The sequence below is a fragment of the Oryzias latipes genome, chromosome 2 (genome assembly GCF_002234675.1).
Source record: "Oryzias latipes chromosome 2, ASM223467v1".
Taxonomy (NCBI): domain Eukaryota; kingdom Metazoa; phylum Chordata; class Actinopteri; order Beloniformes; family Adrianichthyidae; genus Oryzias; species Oryzias latipes.
Window position 1 is genome coordinate 2,760,561 of NC_019860.2, and position 23,246 is coordinate 2,783,806.

General features: G+C 41.3%; 1 protein-coding gene across 6 annotated transcripts in view; it reads right to left on the bottom strand.

Annotated features, from left to right (window-relative positions):
- Nucleotides 1–8,318: 8,318 nt before the first annotated feature.
- Nucleotides 8,319–23,246, bottom strand: part of zeb2 (zinc finger E-box binding homeobox 2) — an 84,092-nt gene continuing 69,164 nt past the window's right edge. For 3 of the 6 annotated variants that reach the window (XM_023964044.1, XM_023964040.1, XM_023964047.1), the window contains 6 exons: nt 22,494–22,682; nt 20,828–21,042; nt 18,791–18,899; nt 15,236–17,232; nt 12,898–13,078; nt 9,892–10,457 (listed from right to left, as the gene is read on the bottom strand). In XM_023964044.1, the coding sequence (XP_023819812.1) occupies nt 9,892–10,457; nt 12,898–13,078; nt 15,236–17,232; nt 18,791–18,899; nt 20,828–21,042; nt 22,494–22,682 (3,257 nt within the window). Of the gene's footprint in view, nt 10,458–12,897; nt 13,079–15,235; nt 17,233–18,790; nt 18,900–20,827; nt 21,043–22,493; nt 22,683–23,246 lie in introns of all 6 variants that reach the window. The other 3 variants (XM_023964050.1, XM_023964052.1, XM_023964042.1) reach the window with 2 other exon arrangements.

The window sequence follows — 23,246 nt, forward strand, 5'->3', positions numbered from 1 at the left end:
CTTCTTGCCCTCCTTTGCAGCACAGCTGGCAGCGGGCCGCGCCACCTGCTCCGAGGCTCCTCTCCCTTCCAGCTAGAACGAACAGCTGGCTGCTCTTCTGACATTCTGATTGGCTAATCCCTGCTGGTCACTTGTGCTTTTCCTCCCCGCTTGTCATTGAACCTCCTCTCTCCGACTGCCAGGTTCCAGCAGCACCACTCCCCCCGTCCTTCATGTGCCCCCACGAACCAGTCCGGGTGGCACGCGAGGATATGTAAATAATTTAATGAGGTCAAAAGTGTGAGTCTCCTTTCCCGTCCCTCTCGTTTAAACCTTTCCGTGGAATCACTTGAAAGAGAGTTGCTGCTGCCAAGACCCCATTTAAACCACGAATGAACCGAGGGGAGAAACATCAGAAGGTCAAAATCTCTTTTTTTTTTCAGGTGCAGAAGTGTTGGAATTAAAACCAGTTTGGTTAAGAGACAAACTAAAACACAGAGATGATTAAGCGAAAAAAAGATCAATAGAAAAAGTGAAAGCACAGATGAATAAAAAGAGGGATACGTACAAAAAAATGAATGCATTTTTAAAAAATGTGTTAATAAAGTTACTTGTATGTAGTTTTTAAGTTGACCTAAAGATAAGATTCTTTCCTCTTTTTAAAAATTAGAAAGATAAACATGCTAACGCTCATGTTAGCGCACTTTTGTAAAACATTTGTAGTTATTTTGTCTCTTTTTATTTATCTTTAAAATATAAATATTGATTTTTATGGTTATTGACCTATGTTTTTGTCTGCATCTCTACTTTTAATGCCAAAATGCTAAATGTGATGTTAGCAGGTTACCATATTTTTGCTAAAACTTTGCAGTACCTTTTTCTGTCTTTATTGTATCATTAAAAGATGGTTGTCTCGTTTTGGCATATCTGCTGTTTTTAGTAAAATAATGTAAAAAGCAACACTTCTTTTATCTTTTTTCTAAACATTAGAAATGTATTTACTTCATTGTCATTGATGTGTTTTTCACATTTTAGAATATCTATTTTATTAAGTGAAAGAATGCTAAAGGTGACTTTAGCAAGATAGCCTATTTCTATGAATATATTTTACTACATGTATCTGTTTACTTTATCTTTGGAATTTTTTGTACTTCATTCTTGCTGATTAAACCGTTTTTTCACATTGTAGCATATTAAATTTTCAAGACACAAAAATGCTAAAGGTGATGTTAGCACGTTATCATAATTTTGTAAAAATATTTGATAATGTTTTTTTTCTTTACTTTATCTTTAGATACACATTTATATCATTATTTCTGATCACAAGAACATTGAAGTAATTATTTATTTAGTTTTTTTCTGCCTTTCAATTTAAAGAATGCTAACAGTGATGTTAGCACAGTAGCATACTTTTCTAAATACTAACCTCTCAATGATATTTGAGAACATAGAAGACGATCTATAAAATTTCCCTAGGTTGAGTTTTTATTTGTACCTGGTACTTAAGGTGTTTTTGTTTTATCTAAAATATGGCGGCCTTTTTCTGAGGTAAAAGGTCAACAAAACCTCTGTGGTGGTTGTGGACTAAAGCTGGTGTCATGTGTGTGAAATTTCGAGAAACTCTTTGAACAAAAGTAAAAAACGTGAAAAACCGTTAAAAACCGTTAAAAAATCACCAAATTTCACATTTTTGCCTCAAAATAACCGCCAAGCCATTGGTCAACTGGCCATCCCATAATCATCTCATATTTTTTTTTGGATATCCCCGACACGTCTTTCAGTTTCGTTGGTGTACTCTGAATTTTTTTTCTGACTCCGTAAGCGATTTTTAGCTCCTTCCTTTTTTTATGTCATCATCTTGGCCACCCTAAGATAGGAGTGGATCGTATCCTTAAAATTTATTTTCGCTGGGTGTGACATAATTAAAAGAAATTTGCCATGTTTTATATGTGTTTTTTGGTTATAAAGAGCTAATTTATGGGGGGAAAAACACCTACAGACTATGAAGCTTATGTTTTCAAGCATTAATGATTGTAACAGATCAGACTGATTGTGTTTTTTTTATTTATTTTGTGAAAACGCTGTAATCTAACTTCATCATAGACTTTGTATACATACATTGTAAAATCAGCCTCTGAAATCACATTTCTTAACCAAATGCTAAACACAGCTGTCAGAAACAATTAGAGAGAAGAAAAACATGGTTTTCAACAATAAAGCAAATATTTATTATTGGCTCCTGAAGCCCAAAGCCACATAATGAATGTATTTGTTAGTAATATACTTTGTTTACGTTAATAAATGAGCCCTAAACTGTGGGTTTATATTTTCCAGAGGGTTAGCTTTCAGGCCAATACTAGCATGCTGATTAGCAAAACTAAACAGCCAACAGTCCGGATCAGTTTCTCCTGATTTTTTCATTTTTGCTCTGGTCGTTCAAAAATTATTATTTATTATTTGTTTATTTTTAACAAAAGCTAACGTGGAAAAACACACTGTCTATAATTCCTCACTACTTATTGAACCATTTTGTTGGGTTGTCCAAATCTACATTTCCAAAATCCAGTGCTCTGGAGATTTCCCAGAGTGCATAGATGGTTACTAGACTGGCAAATATAGACCACAATACATTGCGTTTTAAAGATTTGTCATTTGAAAAATATGTTTAATCACCTATTGGAAAACGTAAAAAAAAAAAAAAAAACGAAGGTGCTAAAAATCGCTCAAGGAGTCAAAAAAGAAATTCAGAATACACCAATGAATCACAGTGGAAACCTGAACATTTCGTAAAAATGTTCGTATTTACTGCGTTTTTAATTTAGCAAATGGATTACATCGTATTTGTTGTTCCAAAAGAAATTGGTAGCGTGAGTCCAAATTGCGTGAATTGTAATTTAAACTCTAAATGTTTTTTTTTTCTTCCCTACATCCAGAACTTTCAGTTTTACGAATAGAAGTTTCAGCAATGGATTCTTGGTACTAGTAAGGAAATTCAAACACGTGCTAGCTACTTTTTTTTTCAAACTGCAAATATGACATCACCCATTTTTGCAAAGTGAAGAGCTAATAATTACGAACATTTTAGGAATATTTTTTAATCCCTCCATTGTGTTCTGATGATGAAAATTGGATGATTTTTAAAAGTATATACTTTATTTTTGTCCACAAAAAAATGCATTGTGGTCTATATTTGCCGTTCTATTAAGCATCAGTATATAATTGTTTTTCACAGAGACATTTGGGAAATTTTCAGGGCACTGGATCTATGCTATGCCTAATTCCTTGACTACTCACTCTAAAGTGCGTTCACCGTTTTGTAGCGATGTCTGAATCTACAATTTCAAAATCAAGTGCCCCTAAAAATTTACCAGAAATCTACGAAAATCCAGTGTGCAACCCTGCTGACTAGATTGCCGACTATAGACCACAATGCATTGCATTTGAACAATTTTTGCGGAAAAAAAAGAGTTCAATTACCAAGGTCAAAAAGGTCACCAAAACTACAGTTGTAGTAATTGAAGGAAAAAAAGAGTTCAATTGTATTTTTTAACAAATAATCAACATATTCATGAGGATGGTATCCGAATTGCTTTTAAAATCGGGAGCATTACATAATCCCGCATTTTATAGTTTTTTAGTAGTGAGGGATTAGGCTGGGAACTCAGACATACCCATAGATTTTGAACACCCTGAAAAAATGCTAAACACACTAATCCAGGAGTTGTGAGGAAATTCAGACACACACCTATTGAATAAAATTATCTTTTCTTTTCAAATTGTTTAAATACAATTAATTGTGGTCTATTCCGCAGAGAACTCTGCGTAATTCCTAGGGTTCTGGATTTCGTCATTATAGATTTGGATGTCACGACAAAACGGCGAATGCCCTATATAGTTCCCTAATCCAGAAGCAGTCAGGGACTTCGTAGACATGCTAGCTACTTATTTGTTCATAGCAAATATCAGGTCACACATCGTAGTAAATCAAAACATTTTGCGATGATTAATTTAATTGATGATTAATTTAAAAAAGTTTATTCATATAGGTTTTGATTTCCATATTGTTTAAATGCAATGCATTGTGGTCTATTTCACAAAGAATTATGGGAAATTTCAAGGGCTCTGAATTTCGTATATGCAGATTCGGACATCCCCACAAAACAGCGAGTGCCCTACATAATGAGCTAACCCGGCAGTAGTCAGGAACTTCGTAGACGGGCTAGCTACCTTTTTAATAATGGCAACTTTGACGGCACCTATATTCAGAAGTAAAAACGTAATAAATACAAAAATTTTACGAAGACAATACATAAATTCACCAAGTTGTGATGGTTCGTGTAAAAAATTATTCAAATGACAAATCATTCAAACACAGTGCATTGTGGTCTATTTCACAGAGAACTCTGGGAAATTTCCAAGACTCTGGATTTCGTATTTATAGATGCGGACACCCCGACAAAACGGCGAATGCTCTATAAGGAGCACTAATCTGGGCGTAACGAGAAAAATTCAGATTTAGCCGAAATTTTCCTTTTACCCGCGCTAACGACTTCCGATTTTAATATTTGTCCATGTTCGTTAGCACGTCCACACGTATAAATCAGCGTCTTCTAAAACTTTTCAACAAAGTCATAATCGACAAACAGGAATCAAATATCCAGAACTTGTAGTAGAACTTCCACAGAAACTCGGAAAACGACCTCTTTTTAGGGCAGCTATGATCGACGATTTAAGGAGTCTATGTTTTTGTGTCTGGAAGGTAGAGAGGAACGGCGGTGGCGGTGTCGTTATTAATATTTGCGGCCGTATCTCTCAATGTTCTGTGCATGTTTTATTCAGGCATCAATATAAGAAGCCCCCCGAGGTCAGATCGTAGATTACTTTAACAGGTTTCTTAAAGCGCAGGCTTATAAAACTTGATTTTATCCTATGTAGCCATTTTTTCGCCAGTTTAGCTCGTGCTGGTTTGCAGCGCCTTCCGTCCGTGAAACCCGGGTTCGACTCCAGGCTGCTCCCTGTTCCCTTCTCTACCTCTGCCGGTTCCAAGCCCGGTTAGAGAAGGTTGCGTCAGGAAGGGCATCCGGCGTAAAACATTGCCAAATTTACCATGCGACTTGTTCGCTGTGGCGACCCCTGATGGGAGAAGCCGAAAGTGGAAGAAGATCCTATGTAGCCATTTTTTATTCCGAAGGCTGATCTGTTCTCCGTGCATGGAAACAAAAACTCCGTGTGACCAAACCTCAAATCCGCGGCGTTCTGTCACGCCTCATCACTCTTGTTTTGTGTAGGAAAGCAAGACATTTTTCCGCCTTGCATCATTTATTTATTTTAACCGCCGCGCTTCCACGGCGATGAGAGGCGCAGGTAAGGGATGAAAGCCGGAGGAGACGCTTCAAACCAGGAGGATCCGTGGAGGCAGCCGGGGGTAGCCCGAGGCGAAATGTACACTTAGCTTTGGTCTACGCGGTGAATCATCAGAGCTCAGCTGTCCAGAATACACCGCCAATCTGGCCGGGGCATATGGCTGCGTGACACTCCTATGAATTACTACTACACGCTTGTAGTGTTGTGTTTTTTTTCTTATTGCCTTAGAAATGTTATCCGAACGCCGATTTACATCAGAAATCAAAGGTTGGAATTGGAACGGAATCCATTTTCGGTTAAGGCTTGATTGCAATTAAGCCGCATCCCCCCCCCCCTGGCTTCACGGCTGACAGGCCTGAGACGGTATCGATCGGTAAACGTAGAACTCGGAGTGGATCAGCACTCCATGTTTGGAGAGGAAGCCCTGGAATTCAGACAGGCAGCCCTCAGAAGCTTTTCATCAGGTTTGCATGAAAAAGTCTCTTTGTTCCACACCTTATTTCCCTCTACGCTTCGTAGGCTAATAAATATACATTTCCAGCCCTTTTTTTTTTCATTTCTTTCTTTCTTTTTTGGCTGTCTCCACCACTCGTGAGATTGCAGGAGCATTTCATCACATCCATCTCCACCTTTGACCCCCCCCCCCCCATTAGCGTCCCATGAAGTCGGAAAATCTAACAGATGTAATATGTAAAAGGCGAAGACATTTCTTTTCCTAATGATAACGGAGAACTCCAGAGGATTCTCCTGACGTTATGCGAGCCCCCTTTCCCTTTTTTTTGATTTTGCATGTGTAACGGTTCACATCACATTAGCAAACTCATCAGCTAATCATTTAAGACCCCACCCTTTTATCTCGCAGATGATCCGATGGCGTGCCGATCGATAAAAAATTGGGCTATGCAAAGCGTGTTTCAAGGTTCGCCGCCACTCGACCTTTGCCGCTTTCATCTCCTCCTTTGATGTTGCTCTTAATGTCTCGGCGGCGGGGAAAAAGTCCGCCGGTCACGGTTGGAAAAAGTTACAAAGAAGAAAAAAAAAAAAGAAGTTCAAAAAATGACGAGACAGTAAGCGCCGCTTCCACTTTTTTTGTGTATCATAAGCGGAAATTGGATCAAATATTCGTAATTTCATTAAATTTGGCATAAACAGTTTTTCAAAATAAGTGCGCCTTTGATAATAGTGTGCAGCAAATGGGATGTGTGCATTCCCTCCATCATCATCATCAGCTGTGGTGAACTCTAAAAATATAAATATGGGCATTCATAATTATTTTTTTACACATTAAAAAATGTGCTCTTACTTTGAAAAGTGCCTTTTTTGACAGTAAATTCACAAGAGTATTTCAAGCAACTTCTGTGCTAAACTTCTTGAAAAAACTAATTGTAAAGCTCATATTGCATTTCAAAAATGTCAAATGTGAATTTTGGCTTCAAAAACAAAAAAATAGAAAACATTCATCAGATTTTTGAATCAGAAAATTTGGTTGGAAGACAGATTTACTGCTTTGTTTTCTACTTTACTTCAGTCTTATATTTCTTTATAGGGGTTTTTTACTTAACTGCACAGATTTTGTACAATTAATGAGATCAAATTTAAAAAAAACCTGCAGTTTGTACCTGAGTTTATACACTAGTCAAAAATATTTCATAAGTACGTTTTCTATTTTTATATATCCAGATGGGTAAAAGTGTAAAAAAAACAGGAATTTTGTCCTCTGTACTTTAGCAAACTTAAAAGAAAAATGAAATATTTCAAAGCATATTGACTTTTCCGTAAAAACGCACAGATCTCGCGTGGGTTTATATACTAATTAAAAACACTTTATAAATATATTTTTTGTCTTTATATATATATCCATGTGTTCGTATATATCCTAGTGGGTAAATGGAGAAAAACTGATATTTTTTTCCCCTCTGTTTTGTAGTAAATGTAATGAAATAGTAATATTTCGAAGAATTTCGACTTTTTCGTTGAAATGTAAAGATCTCGCATGGATCAAAAACATTTTGTATAAAAATTTTCTATTTTTAAAAGTCCAGATGAGTAAAAGTGGGAAAAAAACAGGAATTTTGTACTCTGCTCTGTAGCAAACTTAAAGAAAATACAAATATTTCAAAGCATTTTGACTTTTCGTAAATAAACTCAAAAACATTACGTAAATATATTTTGTGTCTTTATGTAATTCCATGTGTTTGCATCGCTTGTGTTATCTTTTGGGGTCAAAAGGACCCCCCCCCCCCCCCCTTACATTGACGTGTTCTCCCTACCATGACAAAGGTGGATAAAGGTGGAAAGATTTCATGTAATCCATGGACACCAGTGAAGATCATTGAAGAAAAAAGGTTCAGAGCACTGTCTAGTGGGTTTAGATGACCCGACTCCCAATGTTAAAGTGCCTAGGATAACACAAGGGTTACACATCCTAGTGGGGACAGACATCTTGTCCCGTCTGTTTTGTGGCAAACGTAAGAAATAAAAAATGTTGAAGCACATTGACTTTCGTCTTATGTACTAGTCTAAACATTATTCAGCCTTCAAATATATCCTAGTGGACAAAAGAGAGAAGGATGGAATTTTCTACCGTCTGTTTTGTAGCAAATGTTAAAAAAAAAAAAAAAAGAAGTAATTTTTTCCAAGAAACATAGGGAACCCAGAGGCACATGGACTCTTTTACCAGGAGCTTTTTGGCACCACGTAACCTTCCAGCTGTTAAATACTTGTTGATATTCACAGTTTGAAGAGTGCAGAGCAAACACAGGTGGAAAAAAAAAAATAAAGAAATAAGTCATCGAAATAAGACGTAATGAGCAGCAGAGCCGGGGTCAGCTTACTTTGATCCACACTGAAACTGTATGTAATTAGCATAATAATGAGAAGCAGACACTTCTGAATAGACTGGGTATGAAAGGGAAGATTTCGGAGCATTTAGAGTGACTCCGTCTGGGAATGAACACGAAGCAGCGGCGCTTTGGTACTCTGTAATTTGGCTACTTTTATTCGAGCAGGGTCATTTTTCAAGAGAAATTACAAATTAAGAATTCAATAATACTTTTACAAAGACATTTCAGGAAAGATTTCTTCTTCAGTCATATCATACATAGCAAGTAACAGTCCCTCTTCATTTTTTTTTCTTTTTTTTTGTAAATATTTTTAAGCTTAAAAAAAAAAAAAAAAAGAATAACAAAGATGAAGAAAGTGGAATTCTTTTTTTTTGTTGTTGTTTCAGTTGAAAATACAGTGTTTTCACAATTGTATAAAAGTTCCCAAATTTGGAATTTCCCAGTAACTGGAAAAGAAAACGAAAAAAAAAATAATAATAAGATTAAACTTCGCATTTCACAATGTTTCGAAACACAATAAATGCTCTCTTTACGTAAAATTTGCCCCTATGATCGACACCATGTTCCTTTTTACTAAAATATATCTATATATTGAAGAACTATAGTACTGTACACAACAGTATGAAATAAATAAAATTAGGAAATATAAAATGGGCCACATAAATAAGGTTGTTTTTTTTTAATCCATCCTACAAATAAATGAATGCTGTTTAAAAAAAAAAAAATATTGGTTTGGTGTAATACTGACAAATAAAAGAACCGACGAAACATTGCACAACATAATGTAAACTAAGGAACTGCTGCCTATTAAGTCTTAATACTGACACGGGTGCTGAACCATTTCATAATACTGAAGCTGGTGAACCAAAAGAGAAAAAATAAAAATACAAATGAAACCTTCCTTTTACAACAATACGAGGGTGGCACTTGCAGAAAACACACAGGTTAAAAGGTTTGCATATAAGGCTTCTTTTTTTTTTTTCTTATTAAAAAAAAAAAAAAAAAACACCTTACAAAGGCTTCGTCCTTCATTTTTCTTCTTTTTTTTTTTCTGTCCGTAGACCGTAGTTTTCCCTTAAAACGAACATCTTGGAAACCTCGCCCCCCCATCCCTCCCCATAAAAAAAAAAAAAAAAAAAAAATCACACAGTTTCAAATTCCTTCATTTGGAGTTGATTGAAGAGGCCTAAAACAGTGCGGTTGGAGACGTTCGGCGGGAAAACTCGAGACAACACCGTAGGTAGTCGGGTGATAACAAAGGTAATATCGCAGTGCAGCCACTACTGCTCTTTTTCCAACACTGTATAAATATGTACATAGGCAAATACTTTTTATTATTTTTGTTCGTGATTATAGAAGCGGAGTGCAATTTGTACAAGTCACTAGTTGTGCTATAAATACTATGGATCACATGGGGGGGTTTATTTCAGGAGGTTAGCACCACACATATTTTTAGGCCTTAGTACTGTACATTTTTTGAAATGGATGTTGTTCAGTTTGCATAAAAGCCACGCCCCCTCCCCCCCCTGTTTTTGTTTTCTTTTTGTTGTTTATCCTTCCCCACCGACCCCTCCTGACAGTGTTCTCCCCCAAGGAGACGCTCAAAGAGAAGCTTCCCGGAAGCTTCAGGCACGTGCAGCTTAAAACGTTGCGTTTTAAACCCAGAGAGAAACTCAAAAAAAAAAATTTGAAGCTTCTCCTCCGATTACATGGGATCCTCCATGGCGTCCTCGTGATCCGATTTGGTTTCCGTTTTACCGTCCAGCGAGCTATCGTCCATCGAGTGCTCCCCGTTCTCCTCCTCGTCCCTCAACGTGTCCGGGTCCGTGTCCATGCTCTTGCTCTCCTCCTCCTCCTCGAACTCGTCCCTCCGCGCAATCTTTGCATACGTTCCGTCCACTTCCTTGTGTCCCTCTCGTATCCCTCCGTTCACGCCGTCGTGCCGCAGGATGGCCTCGCGCTCGGCCAGCTCCGGGTAACCCTGAGGAGTCATGCCCTGCAGGTACGCCCTGCTCATGAGCAGCTCGGTGGGCTCCAGGTGGCCCTTCTCGCGCGCCTCCCGCTCGGCCGCCTCCCGCTCCTCCGCCTCCCGCTTGCAGTAGGAGTAGCGGTGGTTCATGTGCTGCGAGTAGGAACCCGAGTGCGAGAAGCGCTTGCCGCACTTGTCGCACTGGTACGGCTTCTCGCCAGAGTGCAGCCGGGAGTGCTCGATGAGATGGTGCTTGTGTTTGAAGGCCTTCTTGCAGATCTGGCACTGGTGCGGCCTCTTCCCTGCGGAGACACAAAACGCAGAAGGGGGCGGAGCATGAGTCAAGGGCCTCCAACTGGCAGCACAACAAGTCAAACAAGTCACACACAGCAGAGGAGAACAACACCACAGAGCTCTCAGTCCAACTTATGCTACGTTCACACGGAACGCGATTCACGTCAGATTTGTGTCCGATACCTCTCTTCGGACGCTTCTCAAATTCGCATCTTGACGCTTATCCAAAAACTTAAATTTGGAGGAGTTCCCATCAAATGTTTTTAGCCTCGTCGCTACACGGAATAAACACACAATGCAGGTAAAACACTATGAAATCTTCGGCAATGTGTTCTAGTTCTCGGATCATTCAGCGATTCTCCCAGTACCAAAACGTTTACTATCTATCGGACTCTGTCAGCGATACGACTTTCTGTCCCGCAGTAGTTCGAGGAAAGAAATATAAACATAAGAATAAAGTTAAGTTTTATTTTTGTCTTAATACAAATAAGAAAAAAAATCATCAAGTCCAGGAAGAGAATGATCAGTCTCTCCTTCTTGTTGGCTGTAGTCTCCACCCTCTGACATCATCAACGGGTCACAGGCCAAAGCAGAGGTCCTGATTTTCTTTTAACTCTTTTCTTATATTTTAACATCACAACACATTGCCAAAGTTCAGACAATAAATCACAGGAAACATTGCGACAACTAGCTGAATTTCCGAAATTTGAAGGATTTTGGGGAATAAAATCGCTACACTTTTCGCGAAATTCTCAATATTTCAACTCTGGAAACCTTTTTACATATTGCCAAATTTCCGATATTTGAACTTTGGAAATTTTGCGAAACATCGTGGCACATTACCCAAAATGCACTGCTGCCAGAACACTGACGCACAGGAATCTCGAAACGCATTTGTACAATGACCTGGACACTCTTACTGGGTGAATTGCGATCGTGTGAACGTAGCTTAACAGATGAGTTTACTGGAAACTTTATCAAGAAAGTTAAGCCACAAAAGTACATCAAGTCAGATCAAGTCTTCAAAGAGTTTTGAAGGAAACACAGTGGTAACCATGGCGATCTCCTGCTTCAATGTGCCATACCTAAAAAAAAAAAGCTGCCTCACAAAAAATCAACCCCGATCAAGAAGCTCCTTGCGTTCCCCGCTGCTGCTCGCCATGTGTCGGAAACATGGTGACCCCCCCCCCACCCACTTCCACCAAAAAAAGGCTTTCACACTTCTGTCCCACATCTGGCTCCACTTTTATTGTAATAAAACAACATCAGGCGACATAAAAGCGCCGGCTTGGGGACACGCCGAAGATAACCGCGACCAGCGCAAGCAACCCTCCACCGACTTTAAAGTCTGTGCAGATAACGCTGCACAAAAGCGCCCTCGCCACCAATACAGGATAAAATAAATGATGCAACCTGCTGAAAGAGGATCTCTATAATAACTATAATGAAAGACTTGTTATCAGCCACTCTGCTGATGTGATCTATCGCCAATAACGGGGGCGGGGAGGCTTTTTTTCCTTTCTTCTCTGGCCTGGTGAATTGATGCATGCCTTTTAGCATAATGGTTATTACATTATAGTAGTTGGATATGATTGGATCATAAAGAGCACAATCATTCCCCTCGTCTACCTGCTCTTGAAAAAGCTCAGTGGATATTCACATAGAAAAAAACATTCAGTCCTGTCAATGAAGAAGCACGTTAGGTGTTGGGTTACAAATACATTTTAAGGCCGTGTCACACAGCCACTACGTACATTTTGCGCATATTGCACGGACGAAAATTGGTCAAACGTGAATATACGTGGAGAAATTGAGAGAACTTCTGGTCTTTATGGGACATCTTTTACAGATGTATCACGAACGAACCACGTTGAAACCACAGAAGAAGTACAAATGAACACATTATCAACGTAGAACACGAACCGTGCACCAATTATGAAATTTTAACATGATTAATGCGGCGTATACACGAACTAAAAGTTACACATCAGTGGTAGATGTGTGAAAAGTCCTTTAGACATACATGGAACGGTCTTGGAAGCCACATTTGCCTACGATGTACGTAAAAATGTCGCACAAACTACGTAAAATACACGTAAACTGCGTAATTGTCAACCAAATAAATAAATCTTTTAAAGACCAGTCTGCCGAAACCTTAGACGGACATCTGCGCACATCGATGAATGACGAGCACAAGAAACATTTGTGAAGTTTCACGAAAGACCAAAATTCCATACGTGGAAAACGCGCAAGATGTACGTAGTGGCTGTGTGACACGGCCTTTAGGGATTAAACAGAGAAGGAAAGAAGGGGGAAAAAAAGAGGGATGGGGGAATGGGGAGCAAAATAAAAATATAGATTCATTCTAGTAGGATTTGGCAACACAAACATTGAAAACATAAAAGAAAAAGCATGGGGTTTAAAATAAGGGTCTAGAACAGTATATACCTGTGTGTTCATATTTGTGTCTTAGAAGGGAACTGCTCTTCTGGAATGTTTTGTCGCACAAGTCACACGCGTACATACCACTTTCAGTCTTCTTAATCTTCTTCCGCGACAGACAGGAGTCGGGGTCTGTCATGTCGTCCAGCCCTGACAAGTAATCGGGTGTACCGTCGAGCAGGTCCCCCTACAAGGGCAACACACACAGAAGGGGAAAGACCGGAAGAAATAAGAAAAGGGTCGCGTCGTCAACAATCTACAAGTAGCTACAGACTCTCGTCGCCTTTATTTTAAACACGCAGATGTTTCATCCAAAAACATTATTAATTAAAAAAGCATTTTAGCTGTATGATTTCTATAGAACAAAATATTTGAAAAAATGTTTTCAAACTAGCCCTAAAACTCACCTGTTTAAAGGGGGCTTCTTTTGTTTATTTGTCAAATGCTGTTGTTTTATCGTGTAATTTTTCATTCTGAATGGTGTCCCTATTTTCAATTCAAGGCAATTTCCAAATAAACATAAAGAATATTATTGGTCTTTGTGATGTCATTAAGAACACAAAGTCATAATCGAAAGGCCCCATTTTTTGTCTTTCAAATCAGTGGGGTGTAACTAAAAAATCGTAATGATGTCATTAAATAGAGGTCGTCAAAATTACACACAGACATACATTACGAAATCTATGAAATACTACGAGATAAAAAGGACAGACAGATAGATAGATAGATAGATAGATAGATAGATAGATAGATAGATAGATAGATAGATAGATAGATAGATAGATAGATAGATAGATAGATAGATAGATAGATAGATAGATAGATAGATAGATAGATAGATAGATAGATAGATAGATAGATAGATAGATAGATAGATAGATAGATAGATAGATACTGTTTTAATAAAAGTTTATATATATATCTAAAAAAAATTTAAATGTATTTATATATATATAAAACAGATATAAATGAAAGTTAATTTTGAAACTAAGAAAGATTAGATCAAACTTTGTAGGAAAAACAATTTTTTTTCATTTTTTGAAATGTACAGATGACTACAAAATTACAAGGTTTAAAAAAAATAAAAAGATTAAATATATATATATATATATATATATATAGACTTTTATTAAAACAGTATCTATCTATCTGTCCTTCTTTTTTATCTGGTAGTTTTTCGTAGATTTCGTGATGTAAACCAATTATATTGTATAGAAAAACTTCAATTTTTCTAGTAAATCTTATCTAATCTTATAATTGTAAGTTATAGAACCCAATAAAACGCTGTAAACCTGACACAACACTACATGCTCTCATGCATTTTTGATTCCCCATCGTTTATCTCGGATGAAACTTTTAGCTCTGGAGTAATATCGCCTATCCATAGCCAACATCCTCCTCATTATGAAGCGCAGCTGCTAATTCTACACTCATACCCATCTTCATTGGGCTCCGAAAAAAGGCCTTTTATGACAAAGATAAGTCTTAAATATGAATTGACTGGGAACAATATTACAGCATTAGAGGAGGCGTGCCGAAGTGTTCTTGAAATTGCAAACTCATATTATGATCCTAATCAGAAGGTGCGCCTTAATGACTAATATTGAGCCACTGGAGCCTGTTTTAATGAATATGAGTGATAATGTGAGGACAGTGCAGCAGTGTGTTTTAAGAACAGACCTCTATCACTCGGCAATCAATTTGAACTAAACGCCTGTAGCTGTATTTTTAAAATCTAATTTAATAACTTAGAATAGGAAACATTATTAATACTTTTTTTTTTTCATCAAAATGGTTCCCTCTATGTTAAACAGCCTTCAGCACTCAGTGGTAATGAACATGGAGACCGTGCATTATTAATCCACGTGCACTGGAGAAGCTCATTTTGGCTTGGGCGCTGTTTAAAATGCAGCAAAGTTGCGTCGGGGAAATGTCGGCGAAGTGCACGGCTCCGGGGCTCACCTTTGTCATTTTTACAAAGGCCTTTCACCTCCTGTATTTATTAAAAAATAGGCCGGGCCGGCAACGCATTCCAAACAAATGAAAGGGGCCAATTAAAGCGCTGCTGATATTAAATTTAAAGGCTGATTATTTTTTTAGATTGTTTTGTAGCCAGCAAGCCATTCGTGGATCCTTGTAGGTGATCTGGTCGCAACCGGTTCCACCGCAGGGTGGTGTACCAGCTGTTTATCCAGGATACCTTCGCTTGTATGGCGCACCTCAGGTGAGCGTTTTTGTCTCTCCTGACTTTTTTAATTAGCCCAGAAACGAGACCATTTTTCGAGAGCAGACGCAAAAAGCCCTTGGGGCTTTTTTTTTACAAAACCACAGGTGGCTGATTTACCTGGAAACCTGGTTTCCGCTGGTACTTTCTCCTCTGCTGCATCTCGGCAAAGGTGGCTGCCCCCGCCGCGTAAGTGTAAGCCATGTGCGGAAGGAAGCCCATTTGATCCATGCCCGGGTAGGGCCTAAGACCTGGTATGCTGGCCTGCATTGGGGGCATGAATGTGGTGGGCGGGAAAGCGCTTTGAGGTGGAAGTGACGTGTATAAAGGTTTGGCAGCAAAGGGGTTAATGCCAAAGATGGGGCTAGTGCTTTTTTCAATGTTTCTATCATTGGTCGAGCCGGAGAATTCCTTCTTGAGATAGGCCAAGTTCAAAGGCTCTTCGAAGTGCTCTCGTGGGGAGGGGATGCTGTTATGGTCGATGGTAATACTGTTGGCTTTAGGTCTGCTTTTGACCGTCAGTGCATGCTTGGGCTCCTTCATGAGTCTCGGCAGGGAGAGGTCAAGCGGTTCGGCCTGCAGGTCCTCTGAAGTCAAGCTGTTGGGGGTGTAGGAGCTGCTGTGGGAGTTTTTGGAAGATGCGGAGGACAGATTAAGAGGAGAAGGGGTGTTGCTACGGGAGTGGTCCAACTTTTCGCCCGCAGCCTTGGCGCTGCCGCCAAACTGGTGGTTCTTCAAATGTCTCAGGGGGTTGTCACAGTTGTTTTGGTGCTCCGCGATGGAGGACGATGTGATGTGGTCAACATGCTTCATGAGAGACACAGGTGACCTAGCTGCCAAAGAGTCTTTAGGTGGGGAGTGGTTATTTGTTCCGACAACCATGTCCGTGGTGTTCCTGTGCTCCAGTGGTGGGCTTCGGGTAGTGCTGTATTCGTACATCTTTCGCTGCTCGAACCACTCCTTGACGAATATCTGAGGAAGGCCAACCGCTATGGAAATTTTGAGCAGCTCCTCTGAGTTGGGCTCCATGTTCATAGCAAAATATGCCTTCAACACGGACATGTGGTCCCTGTAAGGGTTGAGGGGGCCAGTGAGTCCCTTCTCTGACAACATGGAGGACGATAAGTGGTTGTTTTTCTCCATGAACATCGGCGGTTTGTTGGGCATCATGTTCTCGCTGGGCTGCAACACGGCCTTGATCTCCTCGTTCATTTTGCACAGGTAGCGTTCGTGTTGGTGCAGCGGTATTGGCCCGGGGAAGGTTTCCTTGCAATACTGACAAGCATAAGGTGTAAACATGTTCTCTGGCACTTTCTCATCCATACCTCCGTCAAGCATGTGGTTGGCTTTCTCTCGTTTGATATTGCTAATCTGTCTCTTTGAGTCTGTTGTCAAGCTCTGGAGGCAAGCTTTGGCTTCGTTCACTTTTTCTAGCGTGTAGTCGATAATGCTTTTGGTGGCGCCATTGTGATTGACGAGTGGAAGACCGACCTGAGGCCCCCCTGGAGAATTCATCGCCTGCTTCTGCTCCTCCGCCTGGTTTCCCAGTTCTTTCATGTAAGCCTTGAGCTTGGAGAGCTCCTCCGGCTTGCAGTCCATTTTCTGCCTGCACACAGTGTTGTCAACTATTTGGAGAACCTTCTGGACCTCACTCAGGTTGTTCCCTAGCGAACCTGGGTAGCCTAGAAGCTGCGGGTCGAGTCCAGCCAACCCTAGGTGCTGCAAAGGGCTCTGACCTGTCGAGCTGTGGTGAACCCCTAGTGGGCTGCTCCCTCCTACTCCATTCAGGAATGTTCCGGGCGCGCCAAACCCATGGGACGCCATCATCAGCTTATAGTCATTGAAGTCCAGCGGTTCCGTCTTAATGTTCAGGTGGTTGTTGTGGTCGGCGAGGCCCAGCGGCTTGCCGTTCTCGAGCTTCTGCCGCAGCTGGGTGATGGCAGTATTGGTGGGCGAGGCCGATGCAGAGGTAGGGGAGGAGCCTGGCTTCATGCTGTTGCGCATGCGACCGTTGACGGCGATCAAGCCGATGCACTTCTTGCTGCTGATGTGGGAGCTGTAGGAGCCCGAGTGGGAGAAACGCTTCTTGCAGTTGGGGCACTCGTACGGTTTTTCGCCTGAAATGGAAACAAATACACACGTTTAGGCCAAACAGCTAACATGTGTCTCAAGCATAAGTCCTCTGTCCCAGTAAGCTTTGCATAAACAAAGTAGATATGAAACAAACCAGGTTTATATGGTCTTAAAAGATCATTTGGTTTATTCCAGCAGAAAAAACCTTTGAACTTGCTAAACGTAGAGATGGGCAACTGGAGGCCTTCAGGGCCGGATTCTTGCATGTTTTCTAACATCCCCTGCCATGGCATGTTCTAATTGGCTGGACACATCTGAACCAGGTAGGTCATGAGTAGTGCTTGGATAATTGGAAATCATGCTCGCACTCCGGCCCTCGAGGCCTGGAATTGCTTCCCGAATCCATCTTTCTGACCTCAAGTTTGAACTTAGTCCCAGACAACCTGCAATTAGCTTTCTGATCCATTAAGAAGCCAACTTGCTAAAGTGTTTTTGTCATTTCCCTGCAAAACCCAAATGTTCTTGAGTTTGACCTCAATAAGACATGCTTCCAAAGAATCTTCGGAATAAAAAAAAAAAAACATCTTTCCATGTAACCATCTTTAAGCTACGCTACTACGGGCCTCTGCAACTCGCATTCAAGCGACCATTGGTTTTATACCAATCATGAGTCCACTCATCTTTGTTTTAGACAGAACTTTTAAAGCACAATCAGTCCGAATCAAACATTATTTGCCTCTCTAACAAAAAGTCGATGTAAACGCGCGTTCAAAACTCACAAGCTACAAAAGTTTCTATGACGGTTTTCGCACAGGACCTGCTTTCACTGAACGTGCGTTGAAAGTTAAACTGAACTTTGACTGATCAGGGACTTTGATTTAGAAATAATATACGAATAGCATCAGTTTTAAATTCACGGAAGTGCCATCTGAAGAAAAGTAGGAATGTCGGTTTGAGCCCTGCCAGGAAATAAGCCACTATGTGTTACAAATATTGGAAGAGAGCTGTGATAGAAAAACCCTGGAGCTCTACTTCGACATTTCGGAAATGTGCTAGTATCAGTGTGGCACATCACATGCCCAGTGTGAATGTAAGTACTACTTCTATTATGTCGCTCAAATACAAGCTAGCCTTCACTTCTAAGGTTCATCTTTACTTTAATTTATCCACAAAGGATTTGTCCAAAAGGTTTTGGGGATTGGGTTTGATATGTTTATTGTTCTTGTTGCTCAGCTGTAACTCTTTCATCTAACACTCTGCTTTGGATCCCATTCAAAGTAACCAACTCCTCAACCCAAATCAATTTCTGATATTTTGTATAACTTTGGAGTGATTTTGATCAGTACTGGAAAAGTTCTCCATCGTTCCAAGTTTCTACATACTGGCTCTCACTTTGGTTCTGTGAAGTCCCATTAGTAAAAGACTTTGAAGCTTTTTTGAATTACAGTTTGGTAATTTGGATAGTTTGTCACGTAGATTATATCCAAGAGATTTCTTGGATCAACACGTCTACCAGGAATGACACAATGACCAATATAAGAGATGTTTCTGAATTTTGTCATTAAGTTTTTTGGTTGAAATGACTTTTATGGTCCGACTCACCGCTATGGATCCGGAGGTGCTCCTTCAGATGGTGCTTGTACTTGAAGGCCTTGCCGCACTCGGCACACTTGAACTTGCGGTTTCCTGCCTCTTGGTTGAGCATTTGGTGCTGGAAGAAGCAAACGGATAGACAAAAAAAATTAAAAACCAATACACACACGGTAAATAACCATAAGCGGTCGACATGACAACAGGCTATGAGTTCCCGACAAGGGGGTACTGGCGCTCCACTCCCACCTTCGACCACAACCGGCGGCGGTGGCGATAACACAGTAAATCACACACCTTTTAATTTCCTGGCTTCCCGGCCAAAGAGAGCCTTGCCTTTAGAATCGGACAGAAAATAGACTAAATGAAAAGAGGCTCTCTTAGAGCCGTCATTAGAAGATCTGATCTACTTTTCATTAATTTGGGCCTAATCAGTCTGTGAGCTGCATACCTGCATTCATTTTTTTTTATTTTTTTTTAAACCAGCCCTATGATGTCGCTAATAATCTAAGCGGACTTGATCCGTCAAATTTGCAATTCAAAACCAGCCTTTCTTCCAGCACAAAAAAAGAAGAGCGTCAACAATGCTGGCTCCTCAAACCTGGCTCCCCGAACAAAGTGGGAGGTGGGGATGTTAAATGCGCAGCGCCTCCCTTCCTCCCAGAGCCTTGACAAATGCCGGGGTGTGCGCCGGCTAAACCCGCATTCCTGGGGAGACAGATGGCGGCGCGCAGGACACTGGGAGGACTGGGAGGGATTGTTCAAACAAGGCCCAACCTTCAAAAAGCTCTGGGGGGGGGGGGAACCCCACCGCTCGCATGTTGCTGAGTTGCATAAACAAACAGCAACAGCTGCTTTGCCGCCCCCCCTCCAATGGGGACCCCTGCCCGCTAAAGTTTAGTCTTGCCACCGCTGCTAATAACACACAATCGTAAATGGCACCAGCAACCCTTCGTGGCGGGTGGGCGGGGACTGCATGTTTGCATATGTATAACCCCCTAATTAGTCATATTTCGTCTAATTGGTTAAGAGGAGGCGGAGCATGGATGCTTGTAAACATCGAAGACGACGGAGCGCCGCACATGTTTACCTGATTCTTTATGCTAATACGCCTCCCCGCCGTCTGCTCCCCATTACCAATGCACGCCCTTTTGTTAGGCCAGCGCCACCTAGAGACGGTGGGCTGGAGCGAGACCTCACCTCCGTCTCATCTGGAGGATTAGCGCTTAAACAATCGAGCTCATTTACAAAACCCAGATAACTGGATGGAGCTTGAACGGGAGCCACAGGCCTTTGGCCGGACGGCGCCGCGAGGAGGCGACGGGAGGGGGCCATCTGCTCACGTTCAAACCCAGCTGGTAGATGAGGTGATATCATCGCTCATTGGCTGGGATCCCCCCCCCCACCCCTCTTCCAACAACACTTTGGTTTTGCTGGCAGAGGATGCCCCTACATTATCTTTTTATTTTATTTTTTGTCGGCACATCCACTTTTACAATTTACTGCCCCAATTTTAGCTAGCTCAGGAGGAATAAACTCGGCGTGGAGAGAAAAAAACAAAAAAAACAACTTTACGGTGATTCACGGCTACTGCTAGCACATTAAATCGCAGACATATATGGTGTAAATCGCATTCGAGTGTACACAGATGTTTATGCGGTGCATGAAATTAGAAGGGCTTCATGGTTGGGTTGGGGGGGTGGAGTTTGATGGAGTGCCACCATCGCGAGCCGCATCAGAGGCCAGGAGTGAAGTGAAGTAAAGTGAAGTTGAGGAGCTGATAACCCTTTTTTTTTTCTTTCCAGATTGGAAATTAACACAATCATTCGATCGTGAACACGAGACTGGAAAATCATATCAGAGAGGGCCATCAAAAAGCCATTTCGGGCCTCAATTAGAGTTATTACCATTAAAGGATCGGCATCTTGGAAACGCCATGAAAAATTAATAATGATTGCCAATCAGAGGGGGAAAGAGCCCGCCTCCCATCTTGGAGCCATCTGAGCTCCTTGGGAAAGGGATGGGTTGGACGTTTGGAGGCAGCCTTACCTGGTCCCTGGCAGGCTTGTGCGTGGCCATGTGCCGCTCCAGCTGGGTGCGGTACGCGAACGTGTAGTTGCACAGGGGGCAGGCGAAGTTTTCCTCGTTCTTCTCATGGCGGTACTTGATGTGCTCCTTCAGCGATGTCAAGCGCTTGTAGCCTCGGTCGCAGTAGGGGCAGGTCAACAGTTGGGCGAAAGCATCTGGCGTTCCAGGTGGCAGGTCTGTAAAGAGTGGGAGGGGGCAGAAAAGGTCAGCGAATCAATGGCGGCCGATGGGCGGGCAGCCCGGGGTGGTATGGGAGTAATCCGCGCAATCTGCCGCGGCGCTGGCATTACAAGCCCGTCCAGCCGCGATGTCCAAACCTGCTGACACACGTTTCTTTTTAAGACGTCCTGGCCGCGTGAATCCAATTCACCCCCTTCCCCTACCCCCATCAACTCTACCTCCCCTCCCCTGGGGAGCCACTATCTGATTTCAGGCCCCTGCCCAGCTGTTGCTTAAGACTGTAGGTAAACAGCCAGGCATCCAGCGAATCTGTGGGACCAACAGCTGCCTGGCTGTGTCAGCGTCAACGTGTTTGATTCGCCGTTTCTTTCCTGCAGCATGCTCTAGGAGGTGAGCTGAGCGAGCTGCTCAGTCCCGAACTCTGCCAAAAAGAATTGACTCCCTTATGTCAGGATTTAAGAATGTCCTAGCAATTTCCTTGTTCCTGCAGTTTTTTTTTTTTTTGTACTGGTATAACTGCTTTTTGTTTAACTGTGTGACATATACAAAAAAACCAAAGCACAAAACTTGAATCTTTTAAACAACAAAAACAGCTAAAGTTAGACTTAAACGTAGACTAAAATGGCTCTTGTCAATGGGAATGCACTTGGTGACAGAGGGGAGAAACAACACAGTTAAAGAAAATCCTCAGACAAGATTCGGTAAGGTCATCGGTAAGGTCATCCACTAGGGTCGGGTTGGATGGGAGTGAGTTCAACGCTATCAAAAATATAACTAAACAACAAAAACCGATGGACCAAAAAAACACAAGAACGATACTCGCTAAAATGCTAGCTACCAAAACAAAGGGTAACAATGGGGAGAAACAAGACATTTTTAGCACAAAAGTTCTTCGCCTTTATGAGTCACAGTTAGGTCTAGATTGTGATGCAAGTATTACAGTACTAGTACTGCTAATATTACTACTTAACAACAGAAGCATATGGACCAAAAACACAAAAACTATACATGGACTTTGCATGCAAAAAACCTGTATGCTAAAATGCTAGCTTCCCGAAATTTTGGGGTTTTAAAAAAAACAAAAAGGCCTTCGACTTAACCAAATGCAGTAAGGTCGACAATTTGGGTTGGGTTGGATTGGCAAAAGTCTAAATGCAGAACCAACATGAACCAAAAATTCCAAAACGATAAATGCTATTAATGTGCTAGCTACCTAATAAAGAATGTTTTTCAAAGACAAAAGTTTTTCGATCCTTTATCTGCATGTTTGAATATGTATATGATAATCGAGACAACTGTCTCCTAAAAGATTCATTTCTATATTTTTTCCCCAGAACGATTTATTTGTTGTAGCTGTAACTATTGTAACCAAAAACTGCTAGATCATTTCTGTCTTGTCCATGGACATCTAAAGCTCAATATCTCCAATTTTTTCCCAAATTCGTACCATTCTCCTCTGGTCCCGTGGCCTCCGGCGTTCCCAGGCGGCTCAGCTCCTCCGGAGCTTCCGGGTAGATGATGGCGGTGTCTCCACGCCGCAGGCACTCGGCGATGCTCACTACGTGGCTGTCACCGTCGTCCAGCTTCCTTTTGGCAAAGAAGTCCTCCAACTCAGAAGTGCAATCCATGCTCTTGACTGGAGAGAGGGGAAGAGGAGAGGCGGCGAATGAGAAGGAGAGCAAGTTTAGGAGAATATTGGGTGGGGAAATTGGCGGGAGTGTCACCCTGAAACATTGCGGCAGCGAATTGGGGAGCAAGGCGTGTAAATGACGGAAGTTGCTTCTCTGCAGAAACAAGAATCGTCACCCAGTCCAACCAAAATTCAGAGATAAATGTGATACTTTGTTCTTTGTAAGGAAAACTTCTCTGACCTCATGTGGTCATGATTGAAAATCTGATTTGTAGTTTGGGGCTCAAACTTAAAAAAAAGAAAAAAAAATCAATTTCTATACATATACGGTCTTGGCTTAATCAGCAGCAGAGCCACGTCTCTTTGTGTCGGCTTTCGCGTATAAGGTCAATCAAGAGGCCTGTGGCTTTTGTTGACTCTGTGTTGAACAGATTACCGGGGCCAAACCACAAACCAGAGCAGAAAGGAGGAGAAAAGATGGCGAGGCAGAGACGCGTCTTAAGCCAGCCAAAGTGCTGAGGCCACACAAAGCGCTTTCTTTAAACTGTTTCCCCCGTCCCCGTCCATTTG